The 18,974-nt window shown below is 34.6% G+C and overlaps 1 protein-coding gene across 2 annotated transcripts; it reads right to left on the bottom strand.

Moving 5' to 3' along the window:
* Window positions 1–71: 71 nt before the first annotated feature.
* On the bottom strand, window positions 72–18,816 carry LOC145685715 (uncharacterized). Of its 2 annotated transcripts, none has more exons than XM_081758181.1 (3): window positions 18,539–18,816; window positions 5,742–5,808; window positions 72–726 (listed from the first exon to the last, which is right to left on the bottom strand). In XM_081758181.1, the coding sequence occupies exons 1-3, from the start codon at window positions 18,590–18,592 to the stop codon at window positions 638–640; spliced, it is 210 nt and encodes a 69-aa protein (XP_081614307.1). In that variant the 5' UTR covers window positions 18,593–18,816; the 3' UTR covers window positions 72–637. The 2 variants fall into 2 exon arrangements, with proteins under 2 accessions (XP_081614307.1, XP_081614297.1); XM_081758171.1 differs by having other exon boundaries at window positions 18,491–18,763.
* Window positions 18,817–18,974: the final 158 nt, after the last annotated feature.

Raw genomic sequence — 18,974 nt, forward strand, 5'->3', positions numbered from 1 at the left:
CCTTTCGTGACATAAGTATAGATTAAAAATGTTTTTTTAGAAAGAAAAACTAGAAAAATGAAAAAGCTTGATTGGAACAGTAGAAAGTAATCATGTTTTTATTACAACATTCACAGTAAACTTTGTGCAATTACAAGTATCAACGCAATAATAATATTGGTATTAATTACAAGATTGTCGAATATCAAATTTCACATAAAAATTAAACAATAGAATATTACTAGCTATACCATACAATGTAACATCTAAAGGAACCAAATCACACTATTATATACAATGGAATAATATACAAATTACCAACTGCTTTTGTTAACATACTTAAATAAGATTATATGCCTGTGTAAATGTATAGTCTGATTCCATTCAATACAGGACTAAAAACAATTGAGGTTGATATTTTCGTTTCTTTCAATGCCAATGTCTTTCGTCGGCTGAACACATCATTTCTGATTAACATAAAAACTGGTACAAAAATAGTCGTCCTATTCACGTGGTCTGCTGGTAAAGATGCAAGAACTGTGCCTTCTACTGGAACAAAGTTCACATACAATAAAAAATTCACCAGCACAACTCCTGTAGCTCCGTACGAGACTGTGAGGTGTGATCTTCGAAATATGAAAGCAGTTGTTTCTTTCTTTTACTTGTCGGGGCCTTCCACACCAGCTTGAGTCATCAAATCGGCGATATTTTTCTCCAAATCGTCTATTCTGTTGCCCATTTCATCTAGTAAGTTTGTTAAGGAAAGCAAAAACAATAACTACACATGATTTACTATTTAACATATTTTGGTGTGTATAGTGCTTTTTGTCAACATATCAATGGGGGTGGGCAGTACGCGTATTATGCACGGGTAGTATTAATTTCGTATCTCTATACATGTTTTTAATTATCATATGGTGTGTTTATGTATTAAAAGTTTTGTTTTCTTTCTTTTTTTAAAAAAAAAAAAAAACTAACGACATCCTTATACAAATTACCAGTAATACCATGCAGTACAAAAACAGGATTTGTTATGCTTACTATGTTTCGGTTAAGTATAAAGAAACGAACAGCGAATTACTGCTGGGGGCAGTAATAATAAAACTAACATAGGATAAGCTTTACCATGTAAAGAGTAAAATTTATGCTTTCGCACTTCTATTAACATAACACCTGCGGAACTGGACTTAAATGAATTGTGGACGCGAGGAGGGTTAATATAGTTTCTAGTTGCTATTGATCTATCACTTTAGCAAGTTTAACGTAAAAAGAACATGGGTGTTAGTCTAACTAATGTAGAATGGGTCGTAGACTAAACACGCCATATTGGATAGTTACTCCATTAATCATATGGAGACTCGCCGTTTAAAATTCCTTCCCCAGTTGGTAAGAGGCAACATGACTGTCAAGTTTACTCCTAATTGCGTTTCCATGTTATTTTTTTTTCTCACTCATTAACTAGGTCAGCCAGACGTCCCGGTTTGTAGTGAAAGAATTAACTGTCCCGAAAAAAAGGCTTTCGGGACGCCTGTTTGTCCCGGTTTTCCTACTTCAGATTGAAAAAAATCAACCTGGAAGAACTAGTATGTCTCACCTAAAAAACGGAACGTTTTCGGAAGATTTATGTAGCTAATTAATTTTACTAAACAAACAAGGAGTTTGAAAATCGCATCCGTTCTTTCGTCCTATGGGTTGTTTAGCTTTCAGAGGAGAGAGAGAGAAAAAAAAAAAGATTTAAAAATATTCAAAGAGGGCATATGTTATGGCAGTAATTTCTTGAATATCACTTTCAATGGAAAACTTTTTTTTTTCGATGGTGGGCTTGTACTAGTCATTTTATACTTCAATCGCCAGCGCAGAACTGCTTTATTGTTGAAATTTTAATCAACAATGGTGGTACTGCTCTCAGTCGCTGCATGTTAACCAAATTTAAATTGTCTATTTCGTCCTGTCTGCCGTCATCTTACGAACAATTTTAGGTGTAGAGTGAAATCAGATCTTCAGTAATTTTCAGGTTAAATTTCGTAACAACTTACAACAGTCTAGCACAAGAAGTGGCAGTTTAAACACCTAAAGGTATATCTCTTGTTTAATTTTGATACTGGGTTTTTTATCTGTCGGACTTTTGGAGAACCTTAAGACTTTAACCGCTTAACTTATAATTTTTTTTTCGCAAAAAACGTTCCAAATTTATTTTTTTATTTGTTACTTTTGTTCTACATTGAATGTAAAAGTGAGTGAAAATAGATACTATTAAAATTACACAAAATTGAGGCTCAAAATAGGCATTTGAAAACTGACAATTTTAAAACCACGAGTATACTCGTTCAAGATATAAAAATAGGTATTTTATTGTTGGTGTTACGTTTTGAAGACATTAGTGTAAATAAAAATAAAACGAATATTTACAACATGTTGTATACAGTTTGTTCAAGTTATTGAAATTTAGGCTCATGAAAATTGAGGATGAAACTTCCCACAAAAAAATTATTAAAATCCCGAAAATGTACGTTCTACAATAAGTATTACCAAATTATACTAGAATATTATACAAAAGCCCAACAGTGTTTAAATATTTATTTCTGTATAGAAGGCTGTAATACCCAATGGAATATAGGCTACTATTAATGTTCTCTACAAAGCGTGAAAAACAAGAGCAGTATAATTAAACATTTCATTCAATTTATATTGCAAAAATTTGTAATATGCAAGCAAATACCATTATTTCGAAGAAAAAAAAAGCAGTAAAGCTAATTTTTGATACAATGTGCATGTATTATTTTACTAAGGTCATTATGTGAATAATTAATTGCCTGAACCGAAAATTACTAGCTAAAACTGCTGAAATGAAAGTTGGCAACATCTAGCGGACACCTATGTACTTAGCCGAATGCAAGCAACGTAAGAATTTGTTGTTTAAATTTACAGTCAGTCTTTTTTGCTCTGCACAAATGTTCTCGTTATCATAATTTATAGGCAAAATAAAAATCCCGAGATAATTCGTGATATTAAGTTAAGCGGTTAAAGAGATTTATTTTTTGTTTATCTTTCTGTATTTACCGTAAATGTACTTCTTTCCTTGCTAAATTTGTATTTCTTTTAGAATTGTGTTTCTGACTTAGAAAGAAAAGTATCTCTTCAATCATAAATATGTCGTAATTTATATAATATTTAGGACCTGTTAAACAAAACCAAATTGGAGTTCGGAGTAAAGGACACCAGGCAGCTCTCCCTATGTTACCTTTTCACATTCTTTATACATCCCTTGTAGTGCTTCATTTGTGTTAAATGTGTATAGAATGAACTGGAAAACTGTGATTAGTGACCTGGGGAAAATAGGTAATTAATTGATTCTGACCAAATGAGTAGGAACCCTGACCTTATATATAGCCTGAGATTAGTGTCCTGGTCTTTCGTTTATTAAATTTGGCAACCCTATACTTACTGGTTCAAATATAAGTTGCTTATATCTTCGATTCTTTCATCCCAACTCAACTTTCGTCAGTATTATCATTATTCTCTAGTTCACAGATTAATAAGAACTACAAACAGTCGCCGTTATCTATACATCTTTCACCGGTTACTCTTATTAAATAAATAATACCTCTCATATGCCATTACTCATTCTGTTTCTTTAGCATAAAGGACATAATCGTGGGACAATCCTTTCACCTGTACCCATCCTAAATCCAAATTGTTCCCCCTCAATTTCCTTATTTGTTCGTCCATACTACCTTCTGTTTAGCGTTTGATCCATTACTTTGTTGCCTGCGATATGAAATCAAGGTTCTGTAATCTGAGTACAAATTTTCAGTTAAATTTCAATTAATGTTATCATTGTTCTCTCTCAAGAAATATCTTGGTTACTTCTCATTATCGTATATTTCATTACAGATTCGAAACCAAGTCTTTCTTCTTCTTTCCCTCATACTCTTAATAAGCTCAATTGGAATAGTTTTCTCAAATTCGTTTCGAAGCATCCTAAACTTCTTATATCTATGCTAACATTGTTTTCTTTAACACATATACGCGACCTATCTTTTAGTGCTCCTTCAGTGCTTGAATCCACTGAACTTTCTATCGACCAATAACAGCACTGTTGGATATAGTTCATATATTTTAGGGGGCGGGGGAAATACGAGGAAAAAATACGATTTTCCATTACACGGTATAATAAGAGGGTATTCAGTTCTTAGCTTTTCTGTCAGAACACATTTTTTCTTCAGCATTTTGAAGGCATACAAAATAGTACAATTAATTTCGCTTCATAGCAGATCAGTGTCATATCAAGTAAGCAGTGCTTAGTTAATACCGCGTTTGCCAGTGGCATTATTCCCGCAACGTAACAGTATTGCCAAGCCAATTGATATGACATGTTTATGACGAGAGCTATCAATTTCTTGGCAATTACACCCATTAAATTTAAGAATGGAAATGTTAAACACAAATTATGGGGCAATTCTGCGTCCTGAAGAATTTTGTCGGGACGCCAGGATACAATCTCGTAATAAGGGACAAACCAGTATAAAATGAGGGCGTATATAAACCCTACTGTGGTAAAGTTTAATGGAACTCTCACCACATTATATAGAAAATACAGGAAAAATTTACTTTCTGTCACAGATGCGAATTTAATGAAATTTCAGAAGTGAAAAATGTTCGATTGAAACGGGAATCAAACTCAGGTTTTTGATTTACCACGCAGTGCGGTAAGTGTGCTTTCTAATTAGAAAAACACCTCGGAGATCCGGATTCGGTTCTCGGTCCAGTCGAACATTTTCACTTTGGAAAATTATAAGACTAGTTGTACCTTCGTTTTCAGGGCACTGATTTGTATATAAAATTATTTTTGTCAGTTTCTTAAAGAGAATGGGAACTTTAATGGTTTGATTTTACTGTTTTCTTCTTTGAGTCTACTTAATGTTCCTTGTTTTATAAGGTCATTATTACTTAAATTTAAATTAAGTTTCATCATTTTCAAATATTAAAAACACATAATACAAAATTTAATTTCCACAGAGTGAGAGACATTTAAAAAGATTAGAAGAAATCTGTAAAATTAAACGTTAAAATCGTCGTTAATTTCAAAAAAAGAAAGAAAGCAAAAATACTTGCACCTACAGAGGACTTGGTGTGACAAAGAGTGGATTAATTCCTTCCGTGACTCTGGTTCAACCGTCACATGTGTTCTATAATATAGACAATAGCTGAACACAGACCTAAAGAGAAAATATTTATTTAGCCAGCAGCATGCTTGTGAATGCAACAGCATGATAAGCCGGAGATCCTGACTTTCATTCGCTGTCCACTCGAACATTTTTCACTCTTGGAATTTCTGGCATTATTATTTTGAGTAAAATCTCCCTGAATTTACAATAAACTTTCGGGAACAAGGGTTTTTCAGAAACTTTAATTACTGCGAAGTGGGCAATCAACTGCGTTTAGTTGATGTGCATTTCAGTACTGTGTACCCATAGTAGAGACTGATTTATCACATTGGCGAGAACTATCTTTGAGGTAACGATACTGAAAAACGTGTCTCGTGACAAAGGTTCGAATGCGTACGACGACTATATGGATATGTATTTGAATGCCTATATTTTTTAGTCCTACTGTTTTTGTATTTTGTTTTTACAGTTTACTGGATGCTAATTGTTAATAAAATAACCTTCGACTAACCAAACATTAAGTACTAAAAGAATAGTATCATTCTGACGCAATACTCTCTATCGAGTAGTACGACTTGTATAAAAAAAGGATATTTCTTGTTATGATCTGATCTGACATTGTCTGGAACTTGTCTTGCATCTGCTGAAGTAAGCTTTGTACCTGGAAAAAAAGAAGAAATAAAAACGCACATAGTATCTTCATATAAATAATCAGCACACATAACTTATAGTTTGCAATAGGCACATTTACACTAGTGATTAAAGACCCAACATGAAATGCCTTAAGAATTACTTGTAAGTGATTATTAATTTCGACATCTTGGTTACTCTTTTGGTCGCATCGTAATTGTCATGAAACAGGCGTCTTCTAAATGTAGTTAAGCTACATCTTATAATATATGGTGCAACTACAAGAACAGCTTTGAAATTAATCATAGCTTATAAGTCTTCAAAAGTTTTGTTTTGTCTGTTGAAGTTTAGTGTCCCTTTTCAGTTCCGAGGCCATATGAGATGTCAATCTACACCTTCAGGTGGAATCCGAACTACCGTAATGCGTTCGAATTTTAATGTTCTCACCGGGACCACAGAAAGTGCGCGTGGTAGCCACTAGATAAGCGGGAAGAGCTTTCAGGTAAACCTTTAATCATTAATGCACAACTTTCATTTTAGCTGTTAATCGTCATACCATCCTGAGTTATTGTGAAGAAAACGTTTTGTAATAAGGAATAGTTTGTTCATCTTATGTATCACGTTTTTTTTTTTTTTTTTTTTTTCCGTCACGATATTTCAGTGGACAAGACTTCAACTTTCATTTAATCAGTTTTCAGGTGTAAAATTGAACAGGCGGTGACTAACTTTTGATGTTTACAGCGAGCTACATACTTTTCACTTAATATTTTAAATATTTTTAGACTTCCAAACTATGCATAACTGTAGGGAGTCTTATAGATTTTTAATCCGCTTTGTCCGTCCGATAGTCTGTCAACAGCTATCAGAGCAAAAACGGTAAGACATATTGAGATGCGATTTTTTTGCAGTCGATTCAGCGTCCCAAGAATAGATTCCATCGTTGGTTACTCTCTGTTCAAATTAACGATTTCCTGTTTCAATACTTCTCGTCACAGAACAGAAATTGTAATATATAGCGGCAAGTGATTTTCTGCAATCGATTCAATGTTTCAACAAGTGACTGAAATTTACTACTACTTCCTGTTTCAATACTCATTTCCATAGAGCAAAGAGATATTGAAATGCTTTTTTTTTGTGTGTGTGTGTGTGTGTGTGTGTGTGTGTAATAGATTCAGCTTCCCAAGAATAAATTCCGCCTTCTCCGTTAACCCTCTATTCAAACCGGAAAAGGTTCAAATTAACGACTTCCTGTTTCAACATTTATCGTCATAGAACAAAAATTGTAACATAGCGGCAAGCGGTTTTCTGCAATCGATGCAGGGTCTCAAGAGTACATACAACCCACAATACTCTATAAAACCGGGTGTGGCTCCAGTTTCACTACAAATTTTCGTACAGTAAAAACGGCCCGAGATATCGAAATGCAGTTTCTTTTGCAATCGATTCAGCTTCCCAGGAGTAGGTTCTGTCTCATTCCTTAATCCTCTATTCAATCCGAAATTTGGTTTAAATTAATCGCCATAGAACATAAACAGCAAGGCACAGTGAATAATGTTTTTTTATATGGATTCAGCGTCCGAGGAATAGGTTCTATCTTTGATCTCATTAATCTACTGCGACCAGTAGTTATAGAAGTACTAACTTCGAGTATTGAATTCCCATAGTTTGGAAGTCTAGTGTAGTTTTATACTGTAAAATGAAACTCACTTGTTGATATAATTAAGTGATTTTCCTCAGATGCACAGCAAATTTAAGGATATCTTGGGGAATACTTTTCACCTACAGAAGATGTAAGCTTCCCGTTGAATTCTACACTTGGAAACTGACCCAATGACAGATAAAGCTTAATGAGCTCAAACATTGTCAAGAAAAATAAAAATTATGCAATACTATGGTACGCAAAATATTATTTATTATAAATTTGCTTAAAAATGCGATCTCTAACAAAAAGAAGTTTGTTTATATCTAATTAAAAAAAAAACTTTCCATCAGCCTATGCAGCTGCTATCAATAGCATTTACTATGGAATCAATGACTACGCAGTTAAAACCATCCATCAAATAGTTTGGCGCTAGTATCGCAATCTACTAATTTATGAACTACTCTCACACCCTGTAGTTTTGTTTAAATTGTAAGGGACATTCATTACAAAGATGCCAAGGTTACAAACATTCAACTCTAGCCATCACGACTCTGGAACTCACGAAAGAAATAATAAACACTTCTGACCAGAGTATATACGCTTGTTTATTAAAAACTAAATTATAGTGTAACGGTTTCGACAACTTAACGTTGTCTTCATCAGACACTAACAAACATTACACTTTACATTAACAAATATTACACATCAGACACTTACAAACATTATACTAAATTCCTCGCTCTCATTTTCTTAATTGAATCCTGATGTACTGTATATCTATTATTATAACATTTATCTATGAAATATGAAGAAAATTTTTAGCATGGTTCTTGAGAAAGCAGTAATTTTGGATCTTTGGTTACTAATAAAATGCTTTTCTTTTCTTTTCTTTTCTTTTTTTTTTCACGGGAGAAGAATATGGCATCCCTTCCTACCTCTTGTTGAAAGGTGTACGATGTGAAGTTGAATGATAGGGCCTCTACGTTTTTCTTTCTTTCTTTCCTTGTGATTATAACACTTTCTTCACTCTTATTATCAATTGCAAGTAAAAACCAACAACAACACTGACTTTTTTAAACACCAAACTTTTGCTACAGGAAAAACTACATTGAATTTGGTAGAAAGAAAATGCGCGACTGGGCTGGAAATCGAACCTGAATCACCGGCTCATTATGTTAGTACGTTAACCATTACGTGTTGCGAACTAGGGAAACTAAAATATCCCTATTTTCGGGTATAAAATTTGAAATTTTCCGAAATTTATGTTTATAAATTCGTACCTATACGTACGAACGCAATTCAACTTACGCCAGTCGAACACGGATCAGAACGTTTGGGGGCAGAGGTTTAGGCGCGGCCGTTTGGGCGCAAAGCAGACCACGATGAGCTGCTTCGGTGTTCGTTCTTAACTGGTCACTGAAAACTCTGTTATACTGTCACAGATTCCATATCCTTATTGGAAATAATACTGTTCTTCTTTTGCCGCCCAATCGTATCGTTCCTTTATGTTAGATATATTATAAAGGACAAAAATTTGTTTTAGGGTGTCACAGAATGCCTACAGTAAATTTTATTTGGCCTATTCTTCCTACTTCAATGTATAGCTAGTGCCTATAAATGCCTATTTTTATGAAATCTGAAATAACTTTATATTAATACAATAGAGTATCAACTATCCGGCCTAATGGGCACATCAAATAACAAAACAAACAAACAACAACAAAAAAAAGCATTCATTAAATACTTCCTGAATCACCCTTATCATTAAAAATACAATTTTTATTCCAAAAACAGCACTTATTCATTTCTTCTGACCTCTTGGTACAGGTCAGTACTTAATAAACATTTCTTTCTTATGTTTTGTACCACACATTTTAATAATTTATTATAGAAAATAAAATATGTACAGTATTGTACACATTTTAAGATAAATGTAATAATGTCTGACTCACGAAATCAAGTGCACAGTGCAATGTGAATATACAGTCACATCTTTAAAATAAATAGTCTTTGAGTTATAATTCATTAACTTGAAGTCTATAAAAACGCCAAAAATGGCCCTGTCTCGAAAGGGTTAAAGGATTTCGAGATATGACCATCTTATTTCAACAATTGCATTCCACAACCCTTTGCTTTTTTCTACTGACTTAATTCTTCCCTTGTAGGGGAAATATGGAAAAAACGATGAAACACGTCTTTCATTATTAAACGAAAAGCCTAAATAACACATGAAATCAAATCTTTAAGTTTTACGTCTCACAGTTATGCCGGCTAAGCTAAAGGAGACGATGATGGGAAATGAAGAAAATGGTGTAATGAAGAAAGTGGGAGAACTCCGAGGAAACAAACCCAAGCACATGGTGTTTGTCCATTACAAAGTTCACTTCGCACAATCTGGGATCGAACCAGGAACCTCATGCACCAGAGGTCAACGCTCTACCACTGAGCCACCGCGTCTAACCTTAAAGCATTTCGAGATACGACTATCTTATTTTAACAATTTCACCCCCACTATTGTTACTTTCCTTAACAGCAGTGAAACACATATCTAATTATTTTAAATGGGAAATCCATATATCAAATTGCAGGTCTCTAAAATTTCGAGATATGGATACTTTACTACTGTTGGAGACAAACTTAGAGATCTCTTGCCCCAACCACTACCCATTTCCCCCACACAACTCAGGGCTCATCTTAAGCAGCACGTGCGCTGTCATTCTCTTCAATGTTGCCGTACTTCCGTAACCTTTCATAAACTGAACAAAATTCAGCATTTTTGAAAAAAGCAATGAATGGAAGATAAAAGAAAGGGACAACAGAGGAATGTGACAACGTTGGTTTTCAGATAACAGGCATCATAAATCTCTAACAAATGTCTCCAAGAACAGAAGTGAGAGTTTTGAGGACTTTGCAATTTCCAGGAAAAAAAGTATCTAACTGTGTCTGCTAGTATATATTAATTATCACTTCCTTTCCCGCCGAAATTCCAAAAATCTTTTCTTAGTGGCATTTTAAGTTACAATTCATAAACGCTGTCAAAATTTCAAGTTTCTAATTTAAGCGGTTTGGCCTGGGCGTTCATCAGCCAGTCAGTATTTCTTCTTTTATATAAAGATTTCACTACGAAATTCACTCGTAGGGCCTTAGAAACTGTTTCTCAGGGCAGGAATTGCATTCATGGGAGCAGATTCGTTTTAGGACGACTTCCCCAAATTACAAGGATAATTGCGTGTCCAAACATAATGCCATATTTTCCATAAGTAGAAGCTTTGCTTTGTATATACTTAAACACAAACAAACTATTTGCTGAGCAAAACAATATATTCACATAAAAAGCTACATACGTGTTACAGTTTCTCCAACTAACACTTTGGTTTCATCAGACACTATGAGATACATGAGAAATGTGCAGTCTTATATACAAACAAGATTGCACATTTCTCATGTATCTCATAGTGTCTGATGAAGCCAAAGTGTTAGTTGGTGAAACTGTAACACGTATGTAGTTTTTTATGTGAATATATTGTTTTACTCAGCAAATTGTTTGTTTGTGTTTAAATAATACCAGAAAAACGACTTTGCAGAAAACACCAATGTGCTAGATGGTCAGCGAAAGCGAGAATTCTATCTCACTGAGTGAGGGCAGAAGCACAGCAGCAGAGACTGCGTGTGGGTGTATCCATATGTAGTACGCTAGTCAGCGACAGAGCGTATATGCGCATTAACAGATACTGAGAAAATACTTTCTATTGCATAAAGACAACGTACTTGTCAACATAAAATACACGTCCCCTACACTGTGCAGAAACACTCCGCCGGTAGAAATTAATGTGTTACACAGTCCTTCATATGCACTCATTCTTTTCAACCGTAGAATGGCACTTGTAATGGTTTTTGACACTTGTAAACACAAAATACTGGTTTCCTAGATCATGGAGAAATGTTCCCCCAGTGGAAATTCATATCCTACACAGTCCTCTTTCATAACCACTCACTCATTTTAACCGTAAAATTATCATTTTTATAACATCCTGTTGTAAACTTGCACCCTTCCTTTACTACACAGGAATACCAGCTAGGTTTGTGAAGAAAGTTTGATGCAGATATGGGCAGTATGTCCAGTTGGTAGAAAAATTGTCACTGCTATCACGTTCTTCTCTTGGTTCCCTGTTTTCACACATTACCTTCTTTAAAAATAAGTCTTCGATGCCATAGCATAAACATCATATGGCACTCACTACCTCGTGGTACTGATCCATAATTTCTGGACACAGTTCGAGAAATTTCCCTTGTGTGCCATTCTGCTATCCGTATACCACATGAAGACCATAATAATAATAAAAATAATAAAAACGGAGTACAGCGGATTATACCTAAGCAGCACTACTCTTCTTAACGTTAACCTAACCTAACCTACATTCGATGTACAAGGGGCAAAGTACTTAATGAAAATTTGCCGACTACAAAATTAAATGGCATGTCATTAAATCCAAGGTCCTTCCAAATCCAATCCAATCTAAATGGTTATTAAATCTAAGTGTTTTAGAAAGCTCGGAAAGGTCAATACTGTAGTTATTCTCACACTAATCTCAACTAAATCAGTACGGAATTCCGCTTTCACGTTGCTCAATTGTTTTGAACAATGTTCTTTTACACGTGTAAATCTGAAGTCTTGTTCAAAACTTTCTTTGATCTGTACAAGCAGCTTATCCATCATAATGTCAAGGAATCCAAAACTCTATCCTAGACACTACAAGCTAGTATTGCACCTAACCTGCCACAGGGTAAAATAAAGTAGGGGGATATAGCTCCGAGGTGCGTCCGTAGGGAGCAGCCATGTTCACAAATGTGGGTATGCGCATAAAGGAAGACTTTCTTTAATCGTGGAATTTCCTAGTAACTACGATTTATTCTCATGGTTGAAAATAGTTGTAACTTACTGTCTTACGTTCTACAAATTGTTTGACTTGGATAACCTTTTAAGGCTCTTGCATTCTGGTGCAACCAAATGAAATTACTAACTTATAATAAACAATATCATAAGAAATGTAATCAATCTTACCTTACTACATAATTCCTCGATAGTCTGTTGGCAGTCTATCTATTCTATCGGTATTTTTGGAAACATATATATATATCAATTGGAATATGTTTATTATTCACAAATCTTCGATAAGACAGGGTTATGTCTGGAGAAACAGGAAAATAAAACGAAGAAAAAGTCAATTTTTAACCATTAAAGAAAAAAACAGTCCATGAACATCAACTCAGTTTCCAGACTTCGAGTTTCCTTTAATCTTCTTCCACGTAATTGTACCTGATAAGTCTGTTATATCCAAGGTGATGAATGACTAAATTTGACACCTGGGGAATAATATGCAGCTCTAGCCAACTTCAGAAAGACGACGCACTAACCCACTCTCAGGGACACAAGACAAGGATGACGTACATAATAACACTGGCCAAGTATACTGCTTTACATCATTCAATTATCAAATTTGGACATATTAATGATTTTCCTTACACACCTTTGTTTCTCTGATAAGAGCGTGAAACAATACACATACAAATTTGCTCTAATTACACAATTAGCAGTAAGAGTGATAACATTTACTTCTTTGCTTTACTATTAATGTATCAGCGCAGCCGTCGTGACTTACAATAAATAGTAATACTATCAAAAATTAGTTCCGAACCACTACGAACGGGATTACACTTTTAAAATACAAAACAAGTCAGTATTACTCTGACAGCGGGACGTGCGATTTATTCAGCAACCGTCACCCAAATATTCACTGGTGGTACGTGCAATTTACTCAGCAACCGTCACTCACCTCTCATACATCTGAAATGTAACCTGTGTAGACGGAACTCCACTGTATTAACATCTATTTATGCCCATAACCTTGACGGACTCCACTGTATTCTGATGGTGCACTTTAACAAATTATCAGGTGTGATAGAAATATTTCGTAATAACTTCTCAAATCTGAGTAGGTAGTTTAGCCAAACTGATGGTAAACGCTTACTTTCCTATTTTTGACCAGAGAGTATCGAGATGTATGTTCTTTTTTTTGAAGCCAATTCTGATTAAAATGCACTGAAATACGTAGAATGAACCTGACAAATTATCTGATAAAAACTACTCTTCGATATCATCTCCAATAACATAACCCACTTTGTTTATGGAATAGTGACGATAAACATCAAATCAAAAGAACGTTGTTAGCATAAAAGCGTGAATATTTCGAAGCAAATTATACACTGTATTAGATACTAATAATAGCAATAAGTAGCAATAAACATATAGAAATTCTTACAATACACAACCAAGAAACATACATAAATTTCTTCCAAATACTTTTGGTTGTTAAATTTTTAATGGTTGAGGACAGACGTTTAAGCTATTAGGAATGAAGATTATCGAAGTTGTGGGAGCTCACTGCGGGAAAACACGTTTATAATTAAGCACTCATTGTAATATTTTGCCACGAGACTGCTCACATGTAAATAGATCCCTTGTTAAATTACAGTGATTCATGCAATAGATTATCTCAATACACCAATAAGAAGTCGTTGGATTAATATGAAAAAAAAAATCAGCAGTACCCGGACCTTACAATTTTTAATCACAAGCCCCTGAGAGCTGGCTTTTGGTTCAAGAGGTTCCACATGATGATATGCACTATAAACTATCACTTTCTGAATATTAGATGATGAATTTCCTTGTTTATACTTCTATGAAAATCACAGTATCTCAAATATAATTAGAAATGTGTTTCCATGCAGTTCGTCCCACTGGTCATGCAGATAAAATGAGTTTCTTCCAAAACATCTTGGATATATATGAATATACTTAGTAACTAAACTTTACCTGCATATGAAGCAGAAGAGATGGAAAATGTAAAACAAGCCACGAACTCCCACTGATACATCACTTCAGCAATTTCTAAACACGTGTGTCTACATGTCGATGTTACACGGCTTTCTATATTTTACGATATTGTTGTAATTATATAAGTAACTCCGTTCCTTCAGCACACAATAAACTCAGTATGGCTTGTAATTCCTTTTACTCCATTTGCTGCTTCTTCACGTTAAATCTATTTATCACTAATTATGCATATTTTCGCTAGTAATATCTCAACAAATACTCATATTGTTACGTCCTCCTTGATCAGCTAGCCTCGCGCCGGGTGCGCTTTCGCAAGTTCTGACTAACGCAAGCTAGTCTCGTGCCGGGTGCTTTCGCACATTCTGAATAACGCAAATCGCAATATTTGCAATGGAATTTACAAGCTTCGGAAATTTCGGTGTAAAAGTTACTGAAATATTTATGCATTCTTCCGTACAGAGAACAATAATATATAATTAACTGAGGCGGAAAATCAGTCCGTCTCATAGTGCTTCTTTCTCCAACTCCATCCCAAAACTAAGAAAAATTAAATTGCTATTACCAACATACCAAAACAGTGTCCCAGTGCAGCTCCTTTCCGTTTTGATTTTAGAGTTAAGTGCCACAGAGTAGGTCCAGGAATACTGACCCCTAACCGAACCGAACAGAACCTATCCTAAGGTAACTAAGGCTTAAAATGCTGGACCTACTTCACGGCACAAAGGTCTTTGATTTGTCCTCTCGTACAAAATGCTCCGGAAGAAAGTCTGGTTGAAAATACTGTCAATTTTCTTGACTCGTAAGGATACTAAGTGGAGTAGGTGCTGTAAAGTTTACCCTTATACTAATAGAAAATGAGTACAGTAGTAGATTAGCTCAGATACAAAATAAAAATCACCGGGTAGTCAGTTTCCCTTGTCTGACTTCATGACTGAAGTTCTCTTATTTACATTGTAATTGCTGTATAATTATAGAATTACCACGACTACCATGTAACGAGATAACTGCTTTGATTGATACCCATCTGTCTTTGTAAATAAATAAATTTCACAAACATTTCCAAATTTCTGTCAACCATTTTTGATGCTTGTTTACTTTTCGCACACATTTTTTCAAGATTTACAGGTAAAATTCAGTATTTTTCATGAAAAGACTTATTTCTAAAGAACAAATTTCTGCAGGTGATAGAATTAAATACAAAGTAATACACCTGTATTTTATGTTTACAAGTGCAGAGTTACTAGCGTAAAATAATTACAAGTACTTTACGACGGATAAAATAAGTGAGCACATACATATGAAAGACGGCTATTAGATACTTCTCCACAGTGCATAAAAGCTGTATTCGGTTAAGTTCTCAGTTGGTCGCGTGTTTTTAGCAAAATTTTGAAAATTCTGCGGGAAGAAATGGATAATTTGCTCATTTGTATGCTTGATAATATGAAAAGAAAGCGGAAGTTATATTTAATTTTTATATAAGCGATTAAAAAACAGAACTATTTGGCAAGCGGAGGGAACTACTTCCCGCAAGGTTACCACATGCTTGACTGTTGGAAATTGACGATCATTTGTATTGTGAACATGGTAGAAGGTGTACATAGACGATGTATTTGGTATTCTTACGCAGAGACGAGAAATTACACTCTTATTAATTTTAACAAAAGGGGTATAAATATCCCTAACCCGACCCTACTTATCCCTACCTTACAGTACTCTACCCTACCCTACTGTGTTATAACCTTTTAAAGCGGTCCTTAAAATTGATGACTTAAATTTTCGTATCGAAATTTAGGCGGACGACCACGGAATAAATGCCGCTATACATGTGAAGCGCAACTAATATGAAACCATGACAAGTGCTATTGAATCTTGTATCATTGGCAAAACCTACTTGTTTTCACAACCCTCGCTTACGCGTCTGTTTGTAGCAGGGTTGGCTGGTTCAAACCAAGGTGGTTTCAATCAGCTGTTTAAAAAAAAAAAAAAAAAAAAAAAAGTTCGTAAAATCTTGATGAACACACATTTGTGGGTTATCACGTTTCAATCCCGTATAATATTTGTATTATATTCAGACCTAAATTCTCCATTCATTACTCAAAGAGATTATACTACAAAAACAACTTTATATATATATAAATTTATGAATGTTCCTTTTGTGATTTTTTCTTATAGCTTGTTATTATTGTTGTGCAACTGCAATCAAAGAAAAATTCTAAATATTGTTTTGTTTTAATAATGTTTAGTTTACTATTGATAAAATACACTGAAATGCCGTTTTGGGGGTGGGGGTCATAAAAACACGACGAGAGGCATTTATTGAAATCAGAAGTATCTTTGGTATCTATTTATATATAAATAGGTCAGAGCCAAAGTGAACTCAAATAATTCGTATTATTTCTTTAACTTGGACTAATAAAAGTCACAGTGAACTAACTTGGACTGAATTAGTTCTTCTGTATTCTGCAATATTTTTAAACTGTCCATATGTAATTCTGTATAATGGTTTCACTTGTGCAATAGTTTATCTTTTTGTCCTTTTGTAATGACTCTTGACAATTAGACAACTATATTAACAAGTATATAAAGATAAGTACAATGTATTTTTATCAGAATCCTTCATGAGTGAGTTGGCAGACGTATTGCATTTGTGGCCAATTAGTCCCGGTTTCGAGTTCAAATGGAGGACAATTTCTTTCGGATATAAGCCGAGAAACGGATTGAATTCCGTTTTAAGCTTATGTAATCCCTTTCAGCATAACCCGGTTGTTGCAAAATAACACCAAGGCGAAACAAACTTATTTCTGTCCATATATGATATAAATACATACAGCAAATCTTAAAAAAAAAAAAAAAAAAAAAAAGTTTAAATAAAAAAAACTGTTTTTTTGTGTTTTTCAATAAAACCATGGTTCTTGCCAACCCTGGTTTTTAGCACTGTAGTTTTGTGCCATACATCCGGACGCCGTATTTATACGTAAATCGTAAAAGAATCGTATATTTTCAACAATTTGATGGCCCCATTGAATTTTACCTATGCCAAGTAATATTTTCATGTCACCCAGTGCAAATCATTTAGGAGACAATAAGGAAATTAGTGAAAGAATTATAATTTTTCAACAATTATTTCGAGTGGGTGCCGAAGGGTAACTGTTGTATCTCCACACTAATTTTAGAAAATTTACGAGATGAAATGGAGAATTTATTTTGGTTTGTAAGGAAAAGTGAGTAAAAGTCAGGCCAGGGGAATAGCTGAAGTTAAGAAAATACCCGTTGTTAGTTGTTTCTTATGTTGTAAGCAGTACTATATGTGGAGGCGGACTATCTGGCGAAGTACACTTATGATTTATCGGAAAGGCAGTGTGGAAATGATGCATAAGTGATAAGACTGTAACATATTCCGTTTGAGTTTCATGAAGTTGTACAAAATTAAGGAGTGTCATCTGTTGAAATTGTGTGAAAGGCACTAGTTTGTCGTAAATGTAGAAACGAATGGAAACTACAGAAAAGAAGAGGAAAATCCAACCAAACATAATCTAATCTAAATTAATTTAGTACATTTTGGTACTTTTTCGGATGGCATTTAGTATCTTCCCCAAAGCTAGGCAACACATAAGCCATGCATTTTATGACATTAAAGTGTTTTTCCCCTATCCTTGTTTATGGGTATACCCACCGGGACGCTCCTGCTCTGACTCGGTTAGATAGCATTCGTGCTTTTTAGTGGCCACCTAGTACAAACTGGTTTGTGTTTTATGCATTTAGTTTGATAAGTCCACACTGTATTTCGAACAGTATCACTACCAAGTGAGCCACAGTCACAACCTAGTATGTTGAGGGAGAAACTAAATAATAGTCTTTTTTTTTTTTTAATCTTGGTGTGGTCAGGTGATACAGAAGTAATGCCGTGCCGAAAGTATACCTGCACGTAATTTTTAACCAGCACCGGAAACTAACCGTTTGTTCTTTTTCATTTCTAATACGAAAATAAAAGTCTTGTTACATTTTGATGTTCACTCATCCATACTGGTTTACACTATCTTTATCAACTCCAGAGTAAAAACTAACAGGCACATTATCGTCTCATAAGTGTCATGCTATGATTCTACATAACGTCATAATAGTGAACACAGTCTATATACTTGGAACCAGTATGCGCAAAATACTACTACTACTTACGTATTGGGTTAATTCCTGTATATTCTTGGGATCAGTATTGTTACCTACTGGATAATTCTGTTGATCGTCTGCATTCTTTAGTTCCTGCTTGGTATCTGCCATTTTCAAAAGAATAATGTGTTCAAATAAACGCTGTGCAAGTGACGATTTATTTACACGATAGTCACAGAATACTCAGCACCACAGTTACAGGCTACACGTAGTTTCAACTTCTGTTTCTATCTGAGACTTGGGAAGCAGTAAAGTGGTGAGAAATTTCGGTGCCTTGCATCGCTTCACATCTCGTTCAATAAAATCTACTTAATCGGTGCTACCATGAACCAGGTACAAGCAAACCATATACTAAGGGGAAAATTCGTGACAACACGCCAGATGAGCAGCTTGGTTATCGTGGGTCTCCCTGGCACGATACTCCCACTGGCAACATCATTGATTCTGCTTAATTGACATAAATTTCGCTGGAACACAAGAAAGAGCACGCATT

The sequence above is a fragment of the Thermobia domestica genome, chromosome 1 (assembly GCF_964235325.1).
Source record: "Thermobia domestica chromosome 1, izTheDome1.hap1.1, whole genome shotgun sequence".
Lineage (NCBI taxonomy): Eukaryota > Metazoa > Arthropoda > Insecta > Zygentoma > Lepismatidae > Thermobia > Thermobia domestica.

Excerpts from the sequence above, each read along its gene's own strand:
- LOC145685715 (XM_081758171.1), bottom strand. The coding sequence starts at position 18,592 with ATGGCAGATACCAAGCAGGAACTAAAGAATGCAGACGATCAACAGAAT. Across the intron at positions 5,809-18,490 it reads TACAGGAATTAACCCAATAC|GTACAAAGCTTACTTCAGCA; the intron begins GTAAGTAGTAGT and ends CTTTTTTTCCAG. Across the intron at positions 727-5,741 it reads AGATCAGATCATAACAAGAA|TAGATGAAATGGGCAACAGA; the intron begins ATATCCTTTTTT and ends TAACAAACTTAC.